The sequence below is a fragment of the Grampus griseus genome (assembly GCF_964374135.1).
Source record: "Grampus griseus genome assembly, chromosome: 5".
NCBI lineage: Eukaryota > Metazoa > Chordata > Mammalia > Artiodactyla > Delphinidae > Grampus > Grampus griseus.
This window is the reverse complement of record NC_138998.1, coordinates 63,639,506-63,663,133: the sequence shown is the minus strand read 5'-3', so window position 1 is coordinate 63,663,133 and position 23,628 is coordinate 63,639,506. Positions and strand designations below refer to the sequence as shown.

At 41.5% G+C, this 23,628-nt stretch overlaps 1 protein-coding gene across 2 annotated transcripts in view; it reads right to left on the bottom strand.

The window, feature by feature from the left end:
* Window positions 1–23,628, bottom strand: part of ST6GAL1 (ST6 beta-galactoside alpha-2,6-sialyltransferase 1) — a 114,956-nt gene that overhangs the window by 29,925 nt on the left and 61,403 nt on the right. Inside the window, exons 1-3 of one of the 2 annotated variants that reach the window (XM_082654243.1) lie at window positions 14,782–14,845; window positions 13,464–13,599; window positions 2,821–3,442 (exon numbers count right to left, since the gene is read on the bottom strand). In XM_082654243.1, the coding sequence (XP_082510369.1) occupies window positions 2,821–3,403 (583 nt within the window). In that variant the 5' untranslated portion in view covers window positions 3,404–3,442; window positions 13,464–13,599; window positions 14,782–14,845. Of the gene's footprint in view, window positions 1–2,820; window positions 3,443–13,463; window positions 13,600–14,781; window positions 14,846–23,628 lie in introns of those variants that run through there. The other variant, XM_082654242.1, reaches the window with a different exon arrangement.

Here is a 23,628-nt window from a genome sequence, read left to right as displayed (position 1 = left end):
CATGATCCCATCACTCGCTTGCTCAAAAACCTTCTAGGGCTCTTTGTGGCTTAAAGAATGAAAGCCAAAGTCCTTAAGACCATCAACGTTCTCTAAGAACTTACCACCGGCTACCTTTCTGACCTCATTGCTCAGCCCTCTTCACCTTGTGGGGCCCTACGGCCCAGGCAAACAGGATTATCTGTGATGCTTAAACACACTCTGCACGTTTTTCCATACAGCCTTTGCTTCTTGCTTTTGCCTCAGTTCAGAACGCTCTTCTCCTCTCTTCCAGGGGAGCAAGTCAGGAAGAGTATCAAGGGATTATTTTAACCTGGAAAGGGATTCATTCATTATTACAAAGCTATAATCACCATGAGGCGCAAGAGCAGAGATGAGGCTAAGTGTGGGCCCCTTGGACTCAAACACCCCAGTTTCAAGTCCCAGTCTACCGTTAACCAGCTGCGTAACCTCTCTGAGTGTCCGCACTTAGCTCCTGAGTAAAATGGGAGCAATAACCGTACCTACCGCGTGGGATTACTGGGAGGATTAAGAGAGCAAGGCTTGTTATACGCACAGCAGGTACACCATACATGTTACTCCTATTCATTCTAATATTTTAAAAATGTGCTACTGCTTGAAATGAATAGTCAAACAAACCTAAGATACTTTACATGTATGCGTATCAAAAACAATTGAAAATGACTGTGCCCACCATTGGCTGGTTTGTGGGGCTGCCGGAGACACAACACATTGTTACGGTCCCTCTGGTAAACACTTGTGTAATGGACCAAAAAAAAAGAGCCATAAAACATATCTTACTTTGGTCTTCTACCGCCACTCCTGAGGATACTTCCCCTCTGGAGGGCAGTAGTAGTTACTTAAGTTGTCTTCCCCACAACCTCCTTAGCAGTACTATTTATAAGAGCAAACAGTCTGAAACCATTTGATATGTTCAACAGTTGGGACTAAGCTGGACAAATTCCAGGTGTGGTGGGAAGGCTGGGGCCTGTGGAGCTCAGAGGCTTTAACAAAGGGCCTTCCTCTCCCTCTCCTCTTTGTATTCTAAGTTCCTCTTTGGTATTGTTGATGAGTCCATGGCTGAATAAAAGAAAACATGAATGAATTCCTAAAAATTTTTGTTAGACTAAATGCCCAAAGGAAATAACCCTATCAAAGGCAGAACATTTGAAGTGTAGCATGCAATTTTTGTTAGATCTCAGGATCAAAATCCTTCCATGGAAATACATATTTGAAATTATAACTCCAGTCTATAGAGAAAGGTTATTTTAATGAATGTTTAGTTAAATCCATAAAACTCCAACGTTTTATGGAGTGCATAAAAATAAAGATTATAGTTCCAATTCATGGGAGTATTAAGCTCTGCCTGAAACTGCAACATGATTCCGGCCAGGCAGATTATAATGACTTGGGAAGAAAGAAAGAAATGTAGTTCCATTATGGATGAACAAAAACCAATTACATTTAGTTTCTAGAAAACGAAGTCCAAAAGAAACCAGAAAAGCAGAAGCAGAAGCAGAAGTTGGGGTGGGACTGGTTATCCTGGCAGCTCGTCTTCCAAAGTGCTGCCTATTTGGAGAGTTATGAAATATGATCTCACCACTTCTTCCTGCTCTAGAGAATCCAATTTGCTTCTCCTTTTCTTCTTTTGAGAGCCTGTGCTTGGTTTCAGACCATTTTTCCTGGCAGTCATATGAAGGAAATAAAAAAGGAGACACATGACCTCACCTGCTCCAGCACCTTCCAGAGCCTGACAGAAGAGCTAGGCTTCCTGTGCTTTGCTTTCTTTAGCCTGATTCATTTCGCAGTCAAGGAAAACACATTCTCTCAAAATAAGTGAACTAAGGAGCGTTAGGCAAATCCATAGCTCTGTGTTGTACACATGTTTACAAATCTGGATAAACTTTCTGGTTTTTTTTTTTGTTTATTTTTACTGAAGTATAGTTGATTTACAATGTTGTGTTCGTTTCAGGTGTACAGCACAGTGATTCAGTGAATCTTTTTCATATTCTTTTCCCTTATAGGTTATTACAAAATATTTAGTATAGTTCCCTGTGCTATACAGGAGGTCCTTGTTGGTTATCTGTTTTATATATAATAGTGTGTATATGTTAATCCCAAGCTCCTAATTTATCCCTAAATCTTTATTAACTGTGAAGAATTTCAAGAAAAGCAAATTGATATATTCTGACCAGTGATTTTTAACCTTTTTTGGGTCACAACTGAAAGCTATGGACACTCGCTTTGGAAAAATGCACAGATTTACACATATACACACATGTTATACACTCCTAATCAGCACATGATTTTAGGGATTCATGGACCTTCCTGAAGTTGGTCCAGAGTCCCCAATTAATTCTTTTCAAAGAGAAAAACTAAAAATTACCCAGGTAGTTGAGGCCAAAAGAGACAATTAGTCGTTAATTAATCAGTACATTACAGAATTTCAGGACCTGAAGGAAAAGTAGAGATCTATGCTTTAAATATTTTAAAATGTCAATGTAGTGTTTTGCTTATTGGTAGCAGTGGAACTTTCTTTTCAAACAAAATCTTCTGTGGAACACCAATATTTAAGACAGATCAAAATAAAGCCATTCTAGTTGATAAAGGTGCTGGAAGACTGGATCCCCACCCTCTCCACTGCCCCCGTGCCACCTCTAACTCACGAAGGACAGTTGAGTAACACCGATCTGGGCCCGCTCCACCAGTCGGTGGAGCCACACTGGGACTCCTAGTCTCCAGTACTGTCTACATGCCCAGACGCTCCAAGTGAGTGAGCACTGGCTGCTCAGATAACAGTCTTAACACCCCAGAACCCACCTATTTCTTGACCCAGTTGGGAGGACTTCAGAGATCCCGCTGATGAGACGACAGCACACCTGCCCCACGGCCCAGCCTTGGTCCTAATGTTCTCCTTAGGCAGGTAACCCTCCCATTCAGAGGTGTTGAAGGGAAAATCTGTGGCCTCTACCATTGAAACGTTCACGTGGTCCCGAAGGTGGCAAAGCAGGGCCTCTGCACTGAACTTAACACCAGGCCCTGGCCCCTTGTAGGACACTTTGTACTTGTTCATGCTCAGATAATTCTTCCAGATCTTTTGCAGCCTGGGGATAAGGTTTTTGGTGGAGCTGTCCTTGTTCCACACCTGGAAGGTAGCCTCCGGCTTGGCCTTGGGACCACTGAGGGCCTGGCTGCCCCTCTGGGGGTTGTGGGTGCCGCTTGAAGACACAGACTGGGAACCAGACCTCAACACCTGGAATTCCTTGGTTTGCAGTTTAAGGGACTCATAGTAACTCCCTTTCTTCTTTTCCTTCCATACACAGATGATTGCAAACAGGAGAAAGACCAGCACACAGCAGCTGAATTTTTTCTTCAAGTTAGTGTGAATCATAACGAAAGACATGTTCAAGGAAGCCACGCTGTCCCGAGCAGGAAAACAGGCCTAAAAAAAAAGTGAGACAAGGCAGAAAATGATGTAAAGTATATCTAAAAGTAATGATGGGCTGAGCAATGGCTTTAGAGTGACAAGAATTGAATTCCAGTCCAGGTCTATCTCCCACCAGGTCTGCAACCTTCAGCAAGTCTTAAAAAAAAAAAAAAAAATCACCCTCATTTTGGGCTTGTAATGTAGAAAGTAGCGCTCAGACACTCCCGTCTTCCTCTCCGAGCTGTGAGCACTTTATGGACTCGCCCACCACTCCTTGTACTCCCTGAACCTTAGTTTCCTGTCGTCTTGGTCTAGCTCCCTGACTGCTCTCTGAGCTGCTTGAGGTCAGGAATCACATTTGACACATTCGGTTTGTAGGGCCTTACACTATTTGTTCAGGGAAGGGATACAATGCTTGAAAAACTAAAAGAAAAAGGCAGAGCAGGCTGAGGGGTCTACATCACAAGAAGCCAAACTCCCTAAAAAGACCCAGCCTCCTTTTAAAATTGCCAGAAAGAGACCTCTTGCCATAGACAGTGTCATAGGTTTGTGATGCATCTCTCTAAGGCAGGGGTCCCCAACCCCCGGGCCGAGGACCGCTACTAGGAACCGGCCACACAGCAGGAGGTGAGTGGTGGGCAAGCGAGCGAAACTTCATCTGCTGCTCCCCATTGCTCCCCGTGGCTCGCATTACCGCCTGAACCAACCATCCCCCCACACCCCGCCCTCCCCCCCATCCATGGAAAAATTGTCTTCCACGAAACCGGTCCCTGGTGCCAGAAAGGTCAGGGACCACTGCTCTAAGGGCTCTGGTGCTAGACTCCTGCGTGAGAAGAAAGCCAAGGGTCAGCTTCACAATATAACATTCAGGTTTATGGAGTTCTGCATGAGTACTAGCAAGTGGCAGGAAACTGACTGACCTCACGGTGGAAGATGGGAACTCCTGATAAAATAGCAGATATGTGACCAATTAAGGAAATGAAAATAAAAATGCATTAAGCACACAAGAGGTTATTTCATTCAATTTCATCATAAACTGTGATGTACAACTTCAGTGAGCACTGTGTTTATAATAATCTAATATGAAGGGCATCTCCTGAGCTGTGCAGAAAGGCCCTGACCATTACCACCCATGAAGGTGCTATAATCTCGATTTTTATAGCTAAGCCACCTGAGGCTCTGAGAAATTAAGAGAAATGCCTAGGATCACAGAGCTGAGTGAATGGTAGCACTGAGATTCAAATCCAAGTGCACTTGATTCCCTAATCCATGACCCCTTTCACTGTATCCTGTACACAACTGCTGAAAGTTCTGGAAAATGGATTTCACTAAGCAAATAGAGCCTGAACAGGCCCCTTTATATCTGGGTAAAGACCTACTTAGTTTTCCCAGAATTTATTGTGAAACTGAACGGAAAATGGAAGTACTTTGAACTCAAACAATGTCTGTATCTTCTGGAAAACATTAAATTCTTCCCTAAGTATCTAGGTTTATTTACCGTAATGAGTCTAAGCAATCACCCCCAGGGTTTTGCTAACTGATTAGGAATCTCTACAACAGTAATTAATACAACACTGTAAATCAACTATACTTCAATTTAAAAAAATTCAGGAAAATAAAAATCTATAGCCCATATCAATGAAGCCTGCTCCTAAGGATATCAGGGATAAAGTGGTAGGAGTACTGAACTGGGTATCACAAAACCTGGCTTCTTGTCCCCATTCTTGGTGACCCTAGGCAAGCCTCTTCACCTCTCTGCACCTAAGTTTCTGTGTAGTAACCATCTCTGCCCTGTCTCATTCACTGAGTGCTGGGAAGACCAAACGAGAATGGTGTTCATGGGCTTTGAACTAGGTAAATGTAAAGTAAAGGCACAGAAGGTTAGAGCAGCCCCTAGGCATGAGGGCCACGTTGAGGCAATGTGGGACAGCAAACGATGGTGGAGTGGAGCACTGGCCACGGCTCATCAACCTGAACTTCAGGTCCTTCATCAAGTATAACTAAAGTATAATTATAATTGAAGTATAGTGCAGTTATAATATTAGTTACAGGTGTGAAACTTAGTGATTCAATGTTTTTATAGATTATGTCCCACCATTACAATATTATTGACTATAATCTCTGTGCAGTACATTACATCCCTGTGACTTATTTATTTTATAACTGGTAATTTGTACCTCAAATATCCTTTACCTATTTCTCCTATCCCCGCCATTGCCCTTCCCTCTGGCAACCACTAGATTGTTCTCTGTATCTGTGAGTCTGTTTCTGTTTTGTTTGGTTGGTTTTTTAGATTCCACATATAAGTGAAAACATACAGTATTTGTCTTTCTCTGTCTGACTTATTTCACTTAGCATAATACCCCTTAGGCCCATCCATATCTCAAAATGCAAGATTTCATTCTTTTTTATGGCTAATATTCATTGTGTGTGTATATGTATGTATATATCACATATTCTTTATCCATTCACTCAGGATGCTTCCATATCTTGGCAGTTGCAAATTATAAATAATTCTACAGTGAACGTTGGAGTGCATAAACCTTTTGAATTAGGGTTTTTGTTTTCTAGGATAAATACCCAGGAGTGGAATTGCTGGATTGTATGGTGGCCCTATTTTTAATTTTTTAAGAAAACTCCATGCTGTTTTCTGTAGTGGATGCACAAATTTACATCCCCACCAACAGTGTACAAGGGTTTCCTTTTCTCCACATCCTTGCCAACACTTATTTCTTGTCCTTTTGATGACAGCCATTCTGACAGGTGTGAGGTGCTATCTCACTGTGGTTTTGATTTGCATTTCCCTGATGATTAGTGATGGTGAGCACTTGTCTTCTTTGTCTGAGATTAACTGACCGTATGTGCATGGGTTTATTTCAGTCTCTCAATTCTGTTCCATTGATCTACGTGTCTGATTTTTTTTTTTTGGGGGAGGGGGCCAGTACCATACTGTTTTGATTACTGCAGCTTTGTAGTATAGTTGGAAGTCAGGGAGCCTACCACCTCCAGCTATGTTCTTTCTCAAAATTGTTTTGGCTATTTGGGTTCTTTTGTGGTTCAATACAAATTTTAGGATTACTTGTCCTAGATATGTGAAAAATGTCATGGGTATTCTGATAAGGATTACATTGAATCTGTAGATTGCTTTGGGTAGCATGGACATTTTAACAATATTAATTCTCCTGATCCATGAGCAAGCACAGTATATCTTTCCATTTGTTTGTGTTGTCTTCAATTTCTTTTATCAATGTCATAATTTTCAGAGTATAGGTCTTCACCCTCTTGGTTAAATTTATTCCTAGGTATTTTAATCTTGTGATATGATTGTAAATGGGATTCTTGATTTCTCTTTCTGATAATTTATTAGTGTATAGAAATGCAAGAAATTTCTGTATATTAATTTTTTAGCCTGCAACTTTACTGAACTCATTGATTAGTTCTAAGTTTTTGGTGGCATCTTTAGGGTTTCCTATACATAAAATCATGTCACCTGCCAATAGTGATAGTTTTACTTCATCACCTCCAATTTAGATTCCTTTTATTTCTTTTCCTTTTCTGATTTCAGTGGCTAAGACTTCCAGTACTATGCTAAATAAAAGTGATGAGAGTGGGGATCCCAGAGGAAATGCTTTCAGCTTTTCACTGTTGAGTATGATATTAGCTGTGGGTTTGTCATAAATGGCCTTTATCATAATAATAATTATTATTATAAATGGGATGTTCCCTCTATACCCACTTTGTTGAGATTTTTTTATCATGAATGGATGTTAAATTTTGTCAAATGCTTTTTCTGCATCTATTGAGATGATCATGTGATTTTTAGCCTTCATTTTGTTCATGTGGTGTATCAGATTGATTTGTGGATACTGAACCATCCATGAATCCCTGGAATAAATCTCACTAGATCATGATGTATGATTCTTCTAATGTATTGTTAAATTCGGCTTCTAATATTTTGAAGAAGACTTTTACATCTATGCATCAGGGATATTGGCCTGTAATTTTCTTTTTTTGTAGTGTCTTTTTTAGTTTGTGTATCAGGGTAAAGTTGGCCTCTTAGAAGGAGTTTGGAAGTGTTCCCTCCTCTTCTATTTTTTTTTTTTTTTTTTGAATAGTTTGAGAAGGATAGGTATTAACTCTTCTTTAAATGTTTGGTAATTCCCCTGTGAAGCTGTCTGGTCCTGAACTTCTGTTTGTTGGGTTTTTTGGTTTTTTTGTTTGATTTCTGATTCAATTTCATTGCTAGAAATTGAACTGTTCAGATTTTCTATTTCTTCCTGATTCAGTCTTGCAATACTATATGTTTCTAGGAATTTATACATCTCTCATAGGTTGTCCAATTTGTTGGTATATAATTGTTCAAAGTATTCTGATTGTTTGTATTTGTGATATTGGTTGTAACTTGTCTATCATTTCTGATTTCATTCAATTGGGCCCTCTCTCTTTTTTTCTTAATAAGCCTAGCTCAAGTTTTGTCAATTATATTTATCTTTACAAAGGACCAGCTCTTTGTTTCACTGATCATTTCTATGATTTTTTAGTCCCTATTTCATTTATTTTTCCTCTGATCTTTATCATTTCCTTCCTTCTACTAACTTTGAGCTTTGTTTGTTCTTCTTTTTGTGATTCCTCTGGGTGTAAAATTAGGTTGTTAACTTGAGATGTTTCTTATTTCTTGAGGTATGCCTGTATCACTATAAACTTCCCTCTTAGAACTCCTTTTGCTACATCCATAGATTTTGGATTATGTTTCTATTGACACTCATCTCAAAGTACCTTTTTATTTCTTCTTTGATTTCTTCATTGACCCATTGGTTTTTAGTAGCATGTTGTTCAGTCTTTACATATTTGTGTTTTTCCAGTCTTCCTGCAATTGATTTCCAGTTTCATACCATTGTTTGAAAAGATGTTTGATATGATTTCAGTCTTCTTAAATTCATTGAAATTTGTTCTGTGGACTAGCATGTAATCTATCCTGGAGAATGTCCCATGTGCACTTTAAAAGAATGTGTATTCTGCTGTTTTGGGATGGAATGTTCTATTAATATCTATTAAGTCCGTTTGGGCTAATGTGTTTTAAGGCCAGTGTTTCTTTATTGATTCTCTATCTGGATAATCTATCCATTGATGTAAGTGGGGTTTAAAGCCCCCTACTATTACTGTGTTACTTTCAGTTTCTCCCTTTATGTTTATTGATATTTGCTTTAAGCATTTAGGTGTTCCTATCTTTACAAATGTTATGTCCTCTTCTTAGACTGACCTCTTTATCATTATGTAATGCCCTTCTTTGTCTTTTGTTATAATTTTTGTTTTAAAGTCTATCTTGTCTGATATGAGTATTGTTACTCCAGATTTCTTTCCATTTCCTTTTGCATGGAATATTATTTTCCATCCTTTCATTTTCAGTCTGTGTGTCTTTAGTTCTGAAGTGAGTCTCTTGTAGGCAGCATATATATGTCTTTTTTTTTTTAATCCATTTGGCTTCCCTATGTCGTGTTTTTTTTTTTTTTTTTTTTTTTTTGCAGTACACAGGCCTCTCACTGTTGTGGCCTCTCCCGTTGCGGAGCACAGGCTCCGGACGCACAGGCTCAATGGAAATGGCTCACGGGCCCAGCCGCTCCGCGGCATGTGGGATCTTCCCAGACTGGGGCACTAACCCGCGTCCCCTGCATCAGCAGGCGGACTCTCAACCACTGCGCCACCAGGGGAGTCCCCTATGTCGTTTGATTGACGTATTTAGTCCATTTACATTTAAAGTGATTATTGATAGGTGTGTACTTATTTCCAGTGTTACTGTTCCAAGTTGTTTTTGTAGTTCTTCTCTCTTCTTTTAGTCTCTTCTCTTATGGTCTGATGCTTTTCTTTGGTGCTGTTTCTTTTTTTTCCTCTCTTTTTTTTTTCATGTGTGTGTGGTGTGTGTGTGTGTGTGTATCTATTGTAAGTTTTGTTTTATGGTTACCATGAAGTTCACATATATTTATATACAGACAGATACATAGATATAGATTTATTTTAATCTGGTAGTTGTTTAATTTTCAATATATTCTAAAAGCTCTATGCTTTTTACTGTCCAATATTTCATATATTTGACGTCATATTTTACATCTTTTGTGTATCCCTTAACTATTATTGCAGTTACAGTTGATTTTACAAATTTTGTCTTTTAACCTTTATACTAGTAGTTGATCCATTGCCTTTTCTATATATTGCCTTTACCAGTGAGATTTTCTTCCTTTGTATATTTTTTTATTTCTTGCTATAACCTTACTTTTTCACTTAAAGAAGGTGTTCACTTAACATACCTGGTAAGGCCAGTTTAGTGGTGACCTCTTTTAGATTTTTGTTTGTCTAGGAAACTCTTTATCTCTTCTCCAATTCTGAATGACAACCTTGCCGGACAGAGTATCTTTGGTTGTAGGGTTTTTTCTTTCAGCACTTTACATATATCATGGCACTCCCTTCTAGCCTGCAAAGTTTCTGCTGAAAAATCAGTTGATAGTATTAAGGGGGTTCCCTTGTACGTTACTCTTTGTTTTCCTCTTGCTGCCTTCAAAATTCTCTCTGTCTTTAATTTTTCCCTTTTAATTATGACCTCTTGATATGTAACCTCTAATGGAATAAAATCTGAAAAAAATTAACTAAATCACTTTGCTATACACTTGATTTACAATATTGTATTAGTTTCAATTATATTTCAATAAAAAATTTTTAAAGTAATAAATCTCTATTGCAGTGTGAAAAAAATATATGTTGTGATATGGATCTTTTGGGGTTCATTTTGTTTGGGACTCTCTATGCTTCCTGGACCTGGATATCTGTTTCCTTCCCCAAGTTAGTAAAGTTTTCAGCCATTATTTCATCAAATATTTTTTTTTCCTACCCTTTTTCCCTCTCTTATCCTTCTGGGACCCCTATAATGCAAATGTTAGTATGCTTGATGTTGTCCCAAAGCTCCAGTAAACAATTCTCAATTTTTTTAATTCTTTTTTCTTTTTGATGCTCTGATTGGGTGATTTCCACTATTCTGTCTTCCAGGTCACTTACATGTTCTGTATCACCTAATCTGCTGCTGATTCCCTCTAGTGTATTTTTTTTCATTTCAGTTATTGTATTCCTCATCTGTGACTGGTTATTTTTTATATTTTCTAATTATTTGTTGAAGTTCTCATATTCCTCTATTCTCCTGAGTTTGGTGAGCATATTTATGACCCTTGCTTTGAACTCTGTATGGTGTATGACGTAAATTACAATTACTTATGTCAGTTTCATTGTTTTTTTTTTTTTTTCTGGGGTTTTATCTTGTTTTTCTCATTTGGAACATATTACTCTGTCCCCAGGATGCACCAGCGGCCGCCATCTTGGGAAGTGCTGTCACTGCAGGGGCTAGAGTTACAGCCTGGTGTGGGCCAGGACTTCTCCCAGGGTGCACCAGGGGCTGCCATCTTGGCAAATGGGGGACAGTTGGAGGAGCCACGTACAGGCTGAGGGGTAGCCTGGGGTGTGCTGGTGTGGTCTTGGCTGGCCGGCTAGAATGTCAAGTGCTTTTCAATCCACAGCCTCTGCACTGGGACTGGGAGCAAGTTAAGTTTGTGCACAAGCTCTTTAAGAGCATAGTCTCAGTTTCCTACAGCCCTCCAGCTCGCCCAGCCGTAAGTTTGACTTCTTCCTGGTGCTGGTCCCCAGGGCTGGGGCCCCCAATGTGGGGCTTGAACCCTTTGCTCTTAGGAAGGACCTCCAAGTTTGTGATATCCTCTTCCTCTGTGGGTCACTTGCCAGAGGTGTGGGTCCTGACTGAATCACGTCTCTGCCCCCTCCTACCCATCTTGATGTGTTTTTTCTTCATATCCTTAATTGTATAAGAGCTATTCTGCTAGTCTTCAGGTCGTTCTCAGAGAAAGTTGTTCTATATGTAGTTGTAGTTTTGCTGTGTCTGTGGGAGGAGGTGAGCTCAGGGTCCTCCTACTCCACCATCTTGATCCCACCTCACTGAGACTCTAATTTAAGCACCAAACAGTGCTTCCTACCGCCACAGACCTCAGGAACCAGTGACTTTAGGGAGGATGGGTGCTTACCTTGGGCCACCAAAGTTTTGGAAGTGATGAAATGTACACAGAGGGAGAATTCAAACATGAGATCATGAAATGGGGCAGGCGCTTGTTGCATCATCAGAAAACTAAGCAATTCAATTTCCCCAGACACCCAACACAGCTAATCATAGGACACTAAGACAGCTGAGGAAAAACTAGAAAAGAAGGGAAAGTAGCATTTGAGAAGCGCCTACTGTACGGTAGGCACTCTACCTGCTTCATCTCATTTAATTTTTACTATACCACTATGGGATAGGTATTAACAACCCCTCTTGAGAAAATGAGGAAACAGGCTTAGCAAGGACACAGGGCTTCTCTGAAGTCAATAGCTAATCAGTGCTAGAACTAGGATTCGAACCCAGGTCTATCTGACTAAAAGTCCATGGTCTTTGGACCAAAGAACAGGCATTGTGAAAAAGCACAGTGAATAGTCAGTGTTGAGCAACTAGGACTCAGAAATCAGGATCTCTAGTGACACAACTGCTGGAAAGTTACAGAATAAACACCCTCACTATCAGCACTGACACTACTAATGTGCACTGTTTTACCAGTCAGGCAACTCTTTCACAGCAATTAGGTTTATGAGACCCAGTACGACCCTGTGAGATGAGCAGAGAAAATTTTATTAGTTCCATTTACAACTGAAGAAACTACGGTTTTGTAAATATAGATAATTTTCAAAGCTGCATGAGTGATTTGGAAATGAGGGAGTTGGGACTTAACTTTTACGTGTATGAGTGAAATAAGACAGGAGTTAGGGAGGGGGCGCCCGGTTCACTGTCTCACTGCGCTGAGGCTCAGAGGGGTTTGTGTTTGACTACCTGCCAGCACCTACTCTCCAAGGTTGAGTTTCCCAGGAAAGAAGAATTCCCCAAACCTTCAACCGTAACACAGTCTTACAACTTTAAGAAAGCCTCAGCCTTCAAGGCCAGTGCTCGGTCGTGAGGGCATTCACGTGAAACCTCATGTCAGGGCTCCCAATTCTCTTGACCACCACCCTCTGTTGAGGTTCCAAGTCTACCAGCTGGCTGGAGCTTCTGGTCATAGGCACTTAGAGCTTCACTCTCATCTCTCAAGCTGCTCTAGAGAGACAAGGACTTGAAGAAGTTTCATCTAAGCAGCCCAAACTGAAGGAAAGGAGTAGTAAATATTTCTCCCCAGATTCTTTGGGAAATCAGTCCAAGTTTTTAATTTTCCAGTCACATCCCAGATTGCCTTCTTAAGCCTCTAGGACTCTGCACTGCTGTAATCTCTCCCCTTGTCCATTTGCCTGGCAACCAGACAGCATTACCTTTCTGCTTCTGGCATCCTGTGGAGCCCACCTCCCCTTCTTGTTCTTGCTCCCTGCTGCTTGCCTCTAGTGTTTAGTAATGCTTGCTTTCATGCTGACCCCCTGCTAGAGGGAAACTCCTCCTGGCTCATTTCTGACACTCCAGTGCCCGGCACCATGCCTGGAACACAGTGGGTATTCAATAAAGGGTTCTTGAATTAATGGGACTGTATCAACGAACACTTACGAGCCCACCAGGTTTCCAGAAGAATAAGTAACAACTCACATTATCACGTACAGAGAACAAGCCAACACTGAACCAACAGAAAGAAAAATCCCAGCCAAAATAGGGCTCCCACCCTAGGCTACTCATCACTAGATGCCCAGTAGCAGATGCAGGGCTTGGCCATAGTAGGTGCTTTATAAAGGTAGACTGAATTACAGAATCACTTTAAATCTTATATTTATAGTTTACAGAAATAGGCAAAATAGGCAAATCACTTATCTCCACCCCTCATTGACTAAGGACTAAAAAAAAAAGAAGAAGAAAACAGCAAAGCTGTAGCCAGACCTGCAGCCCCTCTGTGGCTCCTCACCAGCGCACTCTGCCGCGCCGATCCCAAATAGAAAATGGACCCCGGTGCTGCCTCTATATCCCACGCCTCCAGGTGTTCCTTACCTGCTTCTGGCTAATCCCCCTGGGGCTGCAGGCCCTCCAGGTCCTCAGGAGCCAGCACTATTCCCCATGGGAGGAATGTTTGCTTTATTGGGTCTGGAGGCCAAGGCTCATTTTTCTCAGGATGATCAAAAAGCATCTACAAAGGAGAAAAAAAAAAGATGAGTTAAGTGCCGTTTTCCAGCAGGGGCAGAGTTAAAGATTAACAAGATAGACAGGGACGTCTGCTACACTCCAGTGCGGGCCCTGGAAGCCCCAAGGGCTCAGAAAAAGAGAGACAAAAGCCAGTTACAGGTGCAGTGCTCTGGGTCCATAAACAGCACAGAGAGCCTAGAAATAGTCCGATACTACATAAGAACATGAGCAAGCACCACAGACCAACCTGGGAAGAAAGGATTGTTTAGTCACTGGTTTGAGCATAACATAAACAGCAATTTGGGGAAGAGAGGGTTCAGTTCATCCCCAAATGAACTCTAAACAAATTTTTTAAAAATTATTTTCAAAGAATATTTAATGATACGTGAAAATTCTATCAGTATAATGTTAACTGAAATTCAGAAAAAATACATTTTTTAGAATTCACATGTGAGAAAGAGAAAGGACAAAAAAAAAAAAAAAAAAAATACACCCTGGATGGTAGAATAAGGAGTAATGAGGGTTTTCATTTTTTATAATTTTTTTTGTATATTCCAAAATTTCTAAAGTGTACACGTGTTACTCTTAGAGTTGGAAAAAATTATAAAAATATAATTTTTGAAAGCTAAAAATAGAACTCTATATTTGTTAGCTCTCTTCTTTCTGATGGAATGTAGAAAAATAACAAAGGAAAAGTTTAATAGTCAGTTGCATGAAAATTCCAACTTGTATACAATAAAAAATACTGTAATAAAAAGGAAGATAAACTCAAGGTGTGCAAAGGGTTCAAACAGTAAAAGCCTCTAGAAATGAACGGGCAATCAACATGAACAGACAAATCACAAAACAGAAAATACAATTAATGAGCATATGAAATTATGATTACTCTTGAGAGAAACTCAAAAGAGGCAACTGAACATTAAGATACTAGTTTGTAAAATTAACATTAACCAGCAGTTTTCAAAAAGATTAATACTCATTGCCAGGCAGATTGTAATGAAGTTGGTATATTTCAAGAGAGCAGTAGAAATTAACTTTTTTAGAAAGTAATCATGCCATAGAATTAAGAGCTCATGACTATGAACCAAGTTATTGTACTTCCAGGAAAAAAAAAACTGAATAAATAATTCAAAGGGAGAAAAGGTTATATTATTTCAGTTTCCTCATATATAAAATAATTCCCTACCTTACATGGCTGTAGTGAGAACTGGAAGAAGATTCATGAAGTAAAGAATGAATTTTATAAAGCAATATGCATGTGCAAAAAGAAAAATAGCTTTCAGTTTCAAAATGATTTATAATGGTGAAAAATCTACAGTTAAGGGACTTCCCTGGCAGTCCCGTGGTCAGACAGAACTTTGCCCTCCAATGCAGGGGGTGCAGGTTCAATCCCTGGTCAGGGAGCTAAGATCCCGCATGCCTCACGGCCAAAGAACTAAAACATAAAACAGATGCAATATTATAACCAATTCAATATCCCCAACAGTTTTGCCTAAATTACTCAACATGAAGAAAGTCAAACTGAAAGATGAGAATTTATCTCTTCTCAGTTTGCTCATCATCTGTTTTCAGGTCTCAGCCATGTACATTTTTTTCTAGATATTTGGACAAGCATAACTTTTAGTCGCAATGTGACTAAATATGTACAGGTAACATTCTGTGTTTCACTTTTTTTTTAATAATATTTTAAGCATTTTATTTCATGTTGCTACTTAAATTCACACACCATTGTGTATATATTCTATCTGGTGGATGTAGCGTATTATTTCCCTACTGCTGGAAGCTTAATTATTAACCTTTTATCCTTTTGAATTATTTATTCAGTTTTATTTCCTGGAAGTACAATAACTTGGTTCATAGTCACGAGCTCTTAATTCTATGGCATGATTACTTTCTTAAAAAGTTAAATTAATTTCTACTCCCTGCCTAGCAGCCTCCTGGTAGAGTCCAAAAAAAAAAAAATGTCTCTGAAAGCTATCCCTCTTTTCATGCCATGTAACTTTCCTTTGAGGCAGGGGGTTTGTGATTATGCAAGCAGGATTACCATTTGTCTCCTCCTACCAAAAGTGTAACCTCTGTAAGTATTGGCCTTTCTTCACTACTACCCTCAGTGCCTAGATGCATGTCTGGCATATGGTAGGTACTCAATAGCTATTGGTTGAATGAATGAATGAGGGAAGTGTTGCCAGCCCTTAAGAGGTCTATGCTTACCTCAGGCACCATTGATGGACAGGGTTCTTTCTTAGCAGCCTCACTGAGAACACTTTGGGCAGTCATCGGCAGTTTGGATGCCGCCTCTTGCCTGTATGTGCTGCTTCACTGCCATTCCCTCAATGCATGAGCTGCTGGGGCATGAGACTTTTATTTGGGTTCAGTGCACAGACATCAGAGGAGTGCAGCAAACCCGTATCTTCCTCCCACATGTCGCATCTGCTCGGAACAACCTGCCCTCTAAGGAGATTTAAGATCACTCCCCACTGTTGATTTCCAAAAATCAACCAATTGAAACAAGTGGTATAACTGTTGATCTATATCTGTTGTAGCTGATGAGGGCCTTCCAAAAATAGTCACCGCTGCTCATGAGAGTAGCAGTGGTGATCTTCAACCAGCTACACAAGTGGTAACAGAATCCTCAACTCTCTGGGGGAGAAACTTTAGCACTCACGACAACAACAGCTACCAAGTATTTAATACGAGCTCTGTTCAAAGCACTGACTATAGCTTAGGGGTTAAGAGTAAGAACTCTGGAATTAGACTGAGCTGGGCAAGAGTCCAAACTCTGCCTTTCCCCAGTTACATGACCTTGGACAAGCTACTCAACGCCCTAGGACTCAGCTTCTTTATCTGTAAAATGGGAATAATAATAACAGAGCCCATCTCATGGGATTAGTTAAATAATCAAGTTAGATAATACACCCAAAGGGATTGCAATAGGAACTGTGACAAAAATCATCCATGTCACTTCATTTACCCCTCCCCATCCCCTACTGTGTGGATACCACTACTATCCCCATTTCTACAAATGGGAAACTGAGACAGGTGTGATGAGCAATTTGCCCAGAGTAACTCACTCGTGACACTCCAAATGTCCCATGCGTTTTCATGCCTTTGTAGCCCTGCACATAGAATACCTTCTGCTTGAAATGTCCCTTCCTGCCCTGTTCACACAGGGCCATGACCACTCAGCCTCCTATACCAGCTCAAGTGCCCCTGGACGCTGAAGCCTTTCTTGACCCCCACGGAGATGGTCACAGCTCCGCTGTGCCTGTGCTGGCTCTCATCAGACCGCATGACACTTACTCGTTTGCAGGTCTGTCCCAAGCTTTAAGATTTATCTCTGGTCCCCTGCATCAAGCCAGGCTCTGCGCCCTAACTGGGAAGTGCTCGGTCATGTTTGAACGAAAGAATGAGGATAGCTCGGACCCCACTCCTCCCGTTCCCCACGTCCTTCAGTTGTTAGAATCACCCCCACCACCTACCCACCCATCACCTTCAATTGCCGGAGTCCCCTTTACAGCACTGCCGTGGCAGGTATTCATTCCATCTGGTGAGTACATTGAGTGACAGGAAATTCACCACCTCCCCAGGTTGCACATGGCTATGTGAGCAGCTCTGCCTCTTAGAAAGGTCTTAAAATGAAAAGAAATCAATCTCCCTGTAAAAATAAACCCAGCAGTTTAAGCTCAGCTCTCTGGAGCCATATAGACTCAGAATGAAAACCAGTAACACTTGCTGAGCCTGTGCTCAGCCCATGCTCAGTGCTGGGAACTCCACGTGCACCCACTCATTTCATCCTTGTGGCAACCCTGTGCAGACCACCTTGCTGCTGTATCTTCTCCTCCACCCAGGACAATCTTCCTCATTCCTTGAATATGTTAGCTCCTGGCTCACTAGAATTCTCTCCAACGCTATTTCTGTCATAACTCTTGGTGGCATTAACAATCACTTATAGAATTATCCTAGTCAACTCCAATGACTGTGACATCAGCAACTCACCCCCAAGGTCATAGCTTTGGTCTTGTCATTTCCAAAAAATATACTCCCTTCATCAAGGGATACCTCGATTTCAGGCGTCCTTCTCTAATCACCACTCCTATCTCTGCAGCTTAGTCCAACCAGTACCCAACTCTAACAATCTTCTGTGTTTGATCCTACTACCTTCCTACTGTCTCTCACTTCCTCCCTGCCATCCTTTCCCTTCCTATCCAGCTTAAATTCCACGGTCAGTCATTCAGTTGACCTCTCTCATCACACATGTTTGGATAAACCCCAATCCTGGTTAAATCCAACTCTCTGTCCTACTCCACACCTGCAAGCAGGCAGCTGAACATGGCTAGAGAAAATCATGCAACGATGCTTAATGATGTCACTTCAAGTTCATGATCACTAACTGCAAATAGCTCCTTAATGCTCCACAGCAACGATATGCTACTTTTCCAGTCAATTCATCTGCCACTGTCCTAGAGGACTGTGTGACTTCCTCCCCACTAAAAACTCCTCTTATCCTCACCCTCGCCTGATGAACTTGCTACTTACTCATAGAAAAAAAGGAAGCTACCAGAGTAGAACTTCCACACGCATGCTTTTGTACCACCGCTACTCACCTTACCTGCACTTATGCCCAAATGATCTCATTACTATCAATTAATTGGCTGCGTCCAACACTTGCAATATCCAACATTTTTCCATAAATCCTACACACTCTTGTCTACTTAAGGACATTCTTAAAAGTCCCCCTTTTTTCTTCTGCATCAGTAGGTATCTTTCTCTCAGAGATCATGCTCATCAGCATAGAGGTATGCTATTATTTCTCCTATGTTTAAAAAAAAAAAAACAACTCTCTCCTGATTGAGGCAGACACCACATGACCCAGATCAGTCTCAGCATCACTAACAATGGGACACCTAGACAGCTTCTGCCTTCTGAAGTGAGACAGTATGAAGCACACAGCACCACGAATGAAAAATTCTTGCCCAAAATGTTTAATCTGTAAGTGATCAAGCCTTTATAGGCAATTCCAGTTTTTCGGAAATACAAGAGAAAGAAGAACAAGTTAAAAGACACCCTAGTTTACCAGATGTATCCAGAAAGCAGGACATTCTACAGAACGATTGAACTAGTTTCATCAACAAGTCAATGAGCACAAAAAACAAATGACTTAAAAAACACAAAAAAACCCACAACAATCACATGCAGTCTGCAGACCTTTGGTTTGAACAGAACAACACTGGGGAGAAATGGGGGTATCTGAATATAGACTGGGTATTATATATGATATTAAGAAATCACTGTTAATTTTGTTAGGTTTAATAATAGTATTATTATATTATGATTATATATGTGGTCATGTTAGAAAAAAGTCCTACACATTTGAAGTAGAGATGAAATTTACTTTAAAAATACTTTAGCCAAAAATAAAGCAAATATGAAAAAAAAGCAGCATCATTTTTTTCAAATATATTCAAATTAAGCTATGTAAGGAACGAGAGTGATTTGCAGACCCTTCTTGACAATATCATTTGGGATTAGGGAGCGTTTGAAAGAGCATGAAGAAAAAACTTACGTTGACAATGTTTTCGTGTTACTGAAGGAATTAACTGAAAAAGATACATGACATTACAAAAGTCACATATTTAGCCATTACATGAGGTCTAAAGAAACTCCATCTCCCTGTCCCTCCAACAAAACCTCTTGACCTCATTTCACTTCCCCTGCCCTTTTTCTTCCCTTTACAGTAAAACTCCTTGAAAGAACTATCTGTAGTCACTGTTTCCAATTTCCCTCTTCCCATTCTCCCTTGAACCAACTCCATCAAACCTCCCTCATCTCGATGAAACTGCTCTTGTCATGTCCCCAAAGACCTCCGTGACCTCCATGCTACCAATCAAATGGTCAGGGCTAAGTCTTTTTCTTACTCAGCCCATCAGCCGTACTTTACACAGTTGGCCACTTCCCCCTTCTGGCTTCCAAAACCCACACCCTTTTGGTTTTTCTCCACTCACTGGTCACTCCTCCTCAGCTGTCTCTGATGCTGGTTCCTCCACATCTCCCCTACCTCTACACACCCAAGCGCCCCAGGTTCTGGACTTTGTTCTAGTGACACTTGCTTCCTACTGGATGTGGGCACCTTGTGATCTGTTCCCCCTCTACTCAGCCTGTAGTTTGCAATCAAAACACGTTTGTTGACGTGCACTAAAATGAGTTCGGAAGCAGTTTCTGTTGCTGAGTTTCTACAGAAAGGAAGTCCCTAATAATTAAAAACAAAAACAAAATAGTAGGGCTGGGGTTGGGAGACAGTAGAATAAAACATTGTGTTCACTATTCAGACTACCCTCTATAATCTGTAGAGGGGAGGCAGCACTGCAGAGAACAATGCTGATCAGATATAGAGCACATTATTAAAATTACTTGTCAAGATGCAGATTCCTGAATTCTACCTCAGTCATTCTGTTCCAAGTGGTCTGGGACGGGGCTCGGAAACCTGCATTTAGCAAGCACCCCCAAGTGATTCTGACGCAATCAGAAGTGCTAGTCTGAGAAAGCTTTCTCTAGATCCAGGATGGGAAAAGCATAGAAATTGAGTGTAATCAACTTTTATAGGTATTGGAAAGAGTAGTTTTATGCCTGATGAGTCTAATAACTTTAAAAATATGGCTTGTATTTTAAATGTCTTTTTCATTTCATTATTCTAATAACTCCCTTTTATTGTATTTTTAAAATTATGGATGCGTGAGAGGTTGGGGAAGAAACCCAGTCCTTTACCAACAATAGTTTGAGAAGCTCAAGCTTTGGAGAAAGACCTCGGGCTCTGGCATCTCAAAAGCCCAGAGTCAAATCCTGACTTTTCTATCTGTCAGTTGCATGTCAGCGCCGTTTGGTCAACTTCTGTGAGCCTGTGTCTTCATCTGTGAAGTATGGATAATAATACTTTAAAATTTGCCCCTGCAGGGTTGTGCCGACAATTTACTGATAGACTTTATCACTTTGTTCTGGCTAAGAATTATTGTATCTTTACCACGTGCTGAGTATTTTACAAACGGTAAAGTTCCTGTAATTGGGTAAAACTCATTTAATCCCTGCGGCAACAATAGTGCTTGAGGTGGGTGCCGCTGGCTCACCTCCCAGGGGCTCCGGCGGAGCTGGTCCAGGCTGCCGTCAGAAACAGCCTAACAGCTCCTGGCCACCTACCAGTGGGAGCCGGCATAGGTCAAAACATTAGTAGTTGTATCAAAACATTTCTGACAAGTCCCAGTTTTACTCGAAAGGACAGAAAAAGTCAGATAAGCAACGGAAACCAATCTGTAGTTGGTGAATCTGAGGAGGGAGTGAAAGGAAACCATGAAAGACTTTGCCAGGTGCCTGAGTGGCCGCGTTGACAAGTGTTTACCTGAGGACCAGCCCGGCTGCCAGGCTAATGGGAGGGAGGGGGAAATCCTGCCACATCAGAGCCCTGAAGACAAAGGGGCCTTCATTCCTGCTGCCCCAGCTGTTCCAGACCCAGGCTGCAAAAAAAAAAAAAAAACACGGTCTCTTAACAGAGATTAGATCTTTTACCCAGCCAGGCAGGCACTGAAGGAGAAGACTGTGAAACGGCCGAGTACATTTCCCTGAGGTTATCTAAAAACGTGGAGAACAGAACTTTTTCTGTGCGGGATGTTGAGTCCCCACCGCAGACAGGGCAGCTGCTGCATGGTCCTGGATCAGAGCCAGCCACTCAGAACAGGTAGGGAGAGCTCTGGACTCAGGACTCAGGGAGCCAGGGCAAAGAAAAACCACAGGCCATTGGCTTGTGCTTTGTCTTCAACCTTGCGCCTTTAGCGGACACGTACTTGTAGCGATTTTTGCCTTCCAATTTGACAGGTGCCTGGCGGAAAGCATGCACTTCACACCCCATCAGCTCCCTTTCTGTATCATGCGCACTCCCCAGTACAAGCAGTAGAAGCCCCAGCCCCAGCAGGCATCCCCCCAGTCTTACCAACTAAGACCACTCTGCTCCACTCCAACAGTCAGGGGTAAGCCGAGGAGGAAGGAACAAAAAAGGGCCCATAACGAGGGCTGAATAAACACCACGCCCCGCCCAAGCAATAGACCCACCCACCTCTCTCCTCCACACCCCACAGAGATGTAGAGAGAAAAGAAAATAGGCCTCTTTCCTCCTCAGAAAGAACTGTTTCACCTCTCCCTAATCTTGGGGAAAAAATGACATTTGTATTATGGAAGTTTTTACACATACAAAAAGGTACAGAGGGCTTCTCTGGTGGCACAGTGGTTGGGTATCCTCCTGCCAACGCAGGGGACACAGGTTCGAGCCCTGGTCTGGGAAGATCCCACATGCTGTGGAGCAACTAGGCTCACGAGCCACAACTACTGAGCCTGCGCTCTAGAGCCCACGAGCCACAACTACTGAGCCTACGTGCCACAACTACTGACGTCCGCCCGCCTAGAGTCTGTGCTCCGCAGCAAGAGAAGCCACCGCAGTGAGAAGGCAGTGCACCGCAACCAAGAGTAGCCCCCTCTTGCCGCAACTAGAGAAAGCCCGCGCACAGCAACGAAGACCCAACCCAGCCAAAAATTAAAAACAAAATAAAAAAATGAAAAGGTACAGAGAATAGCACGATGAACCTCCATGTTTTCATAACCCGGCTCCAGATATTATCAACATTTTGCTAATCTCATTTAATTGATCCCGCACCCCCCTTTCTTTCTTGGAATAATTTAAAGCAAACACCAGACTTCATGTCAGTTACCCCTCGCCCAGCTCTTCCCGACTGGCGTGCCATGAGAAAATTAAGCCTTAATGTCCTAAGACATCCATTTATGTAATGAATTAACTTACCTCCCTGGTATCTAGAACAGTATTAGCTATGCACCATCCTTGGGAAAACTGAGAACATAGGCCCTCAAAATCATTTTCTGCAGAGCTGAATTCTCTATAATAGTACTCCCCCCCACCTCCCACACGTTGGGTTCTGCCAGAGGATACATGGGAACACATACACACAAACACACGCACCCACATACATGACCACGATGCCGTTATCACCCAATAACCACTCCACTTGCAAATTTTTACCAAGTCTCTCAAAAATGTCTTTTACACTAAATTCCTTGAATGAGGACCCAAACAAGGTAGGCACATTTTGTTTGGACGATATGCCACTCTCAACTCTCTTTTAATCTATAACAATTCCCCACTCCCTTATTTTTCTTTTTCATGATATTAAATTTGTTGAAAAAACTAAGTCATTTGTCCTGTGGAAGGTGCCACGTACTGAATCTGGCTGACGACTTCCTCAAGGTATTAACTTACTCCCCTTTGCTCTGTTTCCTGTGAACTTAGCGTTCGATTTCAAGGCTTCCTGAGAATCAGTGGTTTCAAGTTCAGTGGTTCTCCCAATGTTTTTACATCTAAGAGGAGCTAAGCCTTGGTCATCTAAGGAAGTTTGGGGTGGGGAAATGAACAGGGAGACCTCCGTGTTGCAGGCCCCAGAGCTTATAAGAACAACATACTCTGATACTCATAATAGTTTCATTCATCCAGCAAATGCTTATTTTCTATGGTGAGCCAAAGTGGAGATGCAGAAAAAGTTTCGACAGTGCAGAAACCAGCCAGAAATCTAACAGCCCCCAGAATATGCCTTCCAGTGACAGGGTAAGTGAAGAGGAAAACAAAATAAACACAGATGTAGTGTTTGTAAGGGGATAATTGCTACCCAGAAAATTAAAGCAGGGTAGATGGAGAGGGACAGCGGGGCTGGGGGTATGCATTTTAAATTACATATTCAGAGAAAGCCTCACTGAGAAGGCATTTGAGCAAACGTTAGAGGGAGGTGAAGGAGGGCTCATGCAGATTTTTGAGGGAAGAGAGTTCCAGGTGGAGGGAACAGCAAAATCCCTAGGCAGAGGCATGCCTGACCTGCTTGAAGAACAGGACGGAGGCCTGGAGGACAGAGGTGGAGGAGGAGAGCAGCGTAAGAGGAGAGCAGGGAAGTAGTAAGTACAGAGCATGGAGGGTCTTCGACTGGTGTGAGAA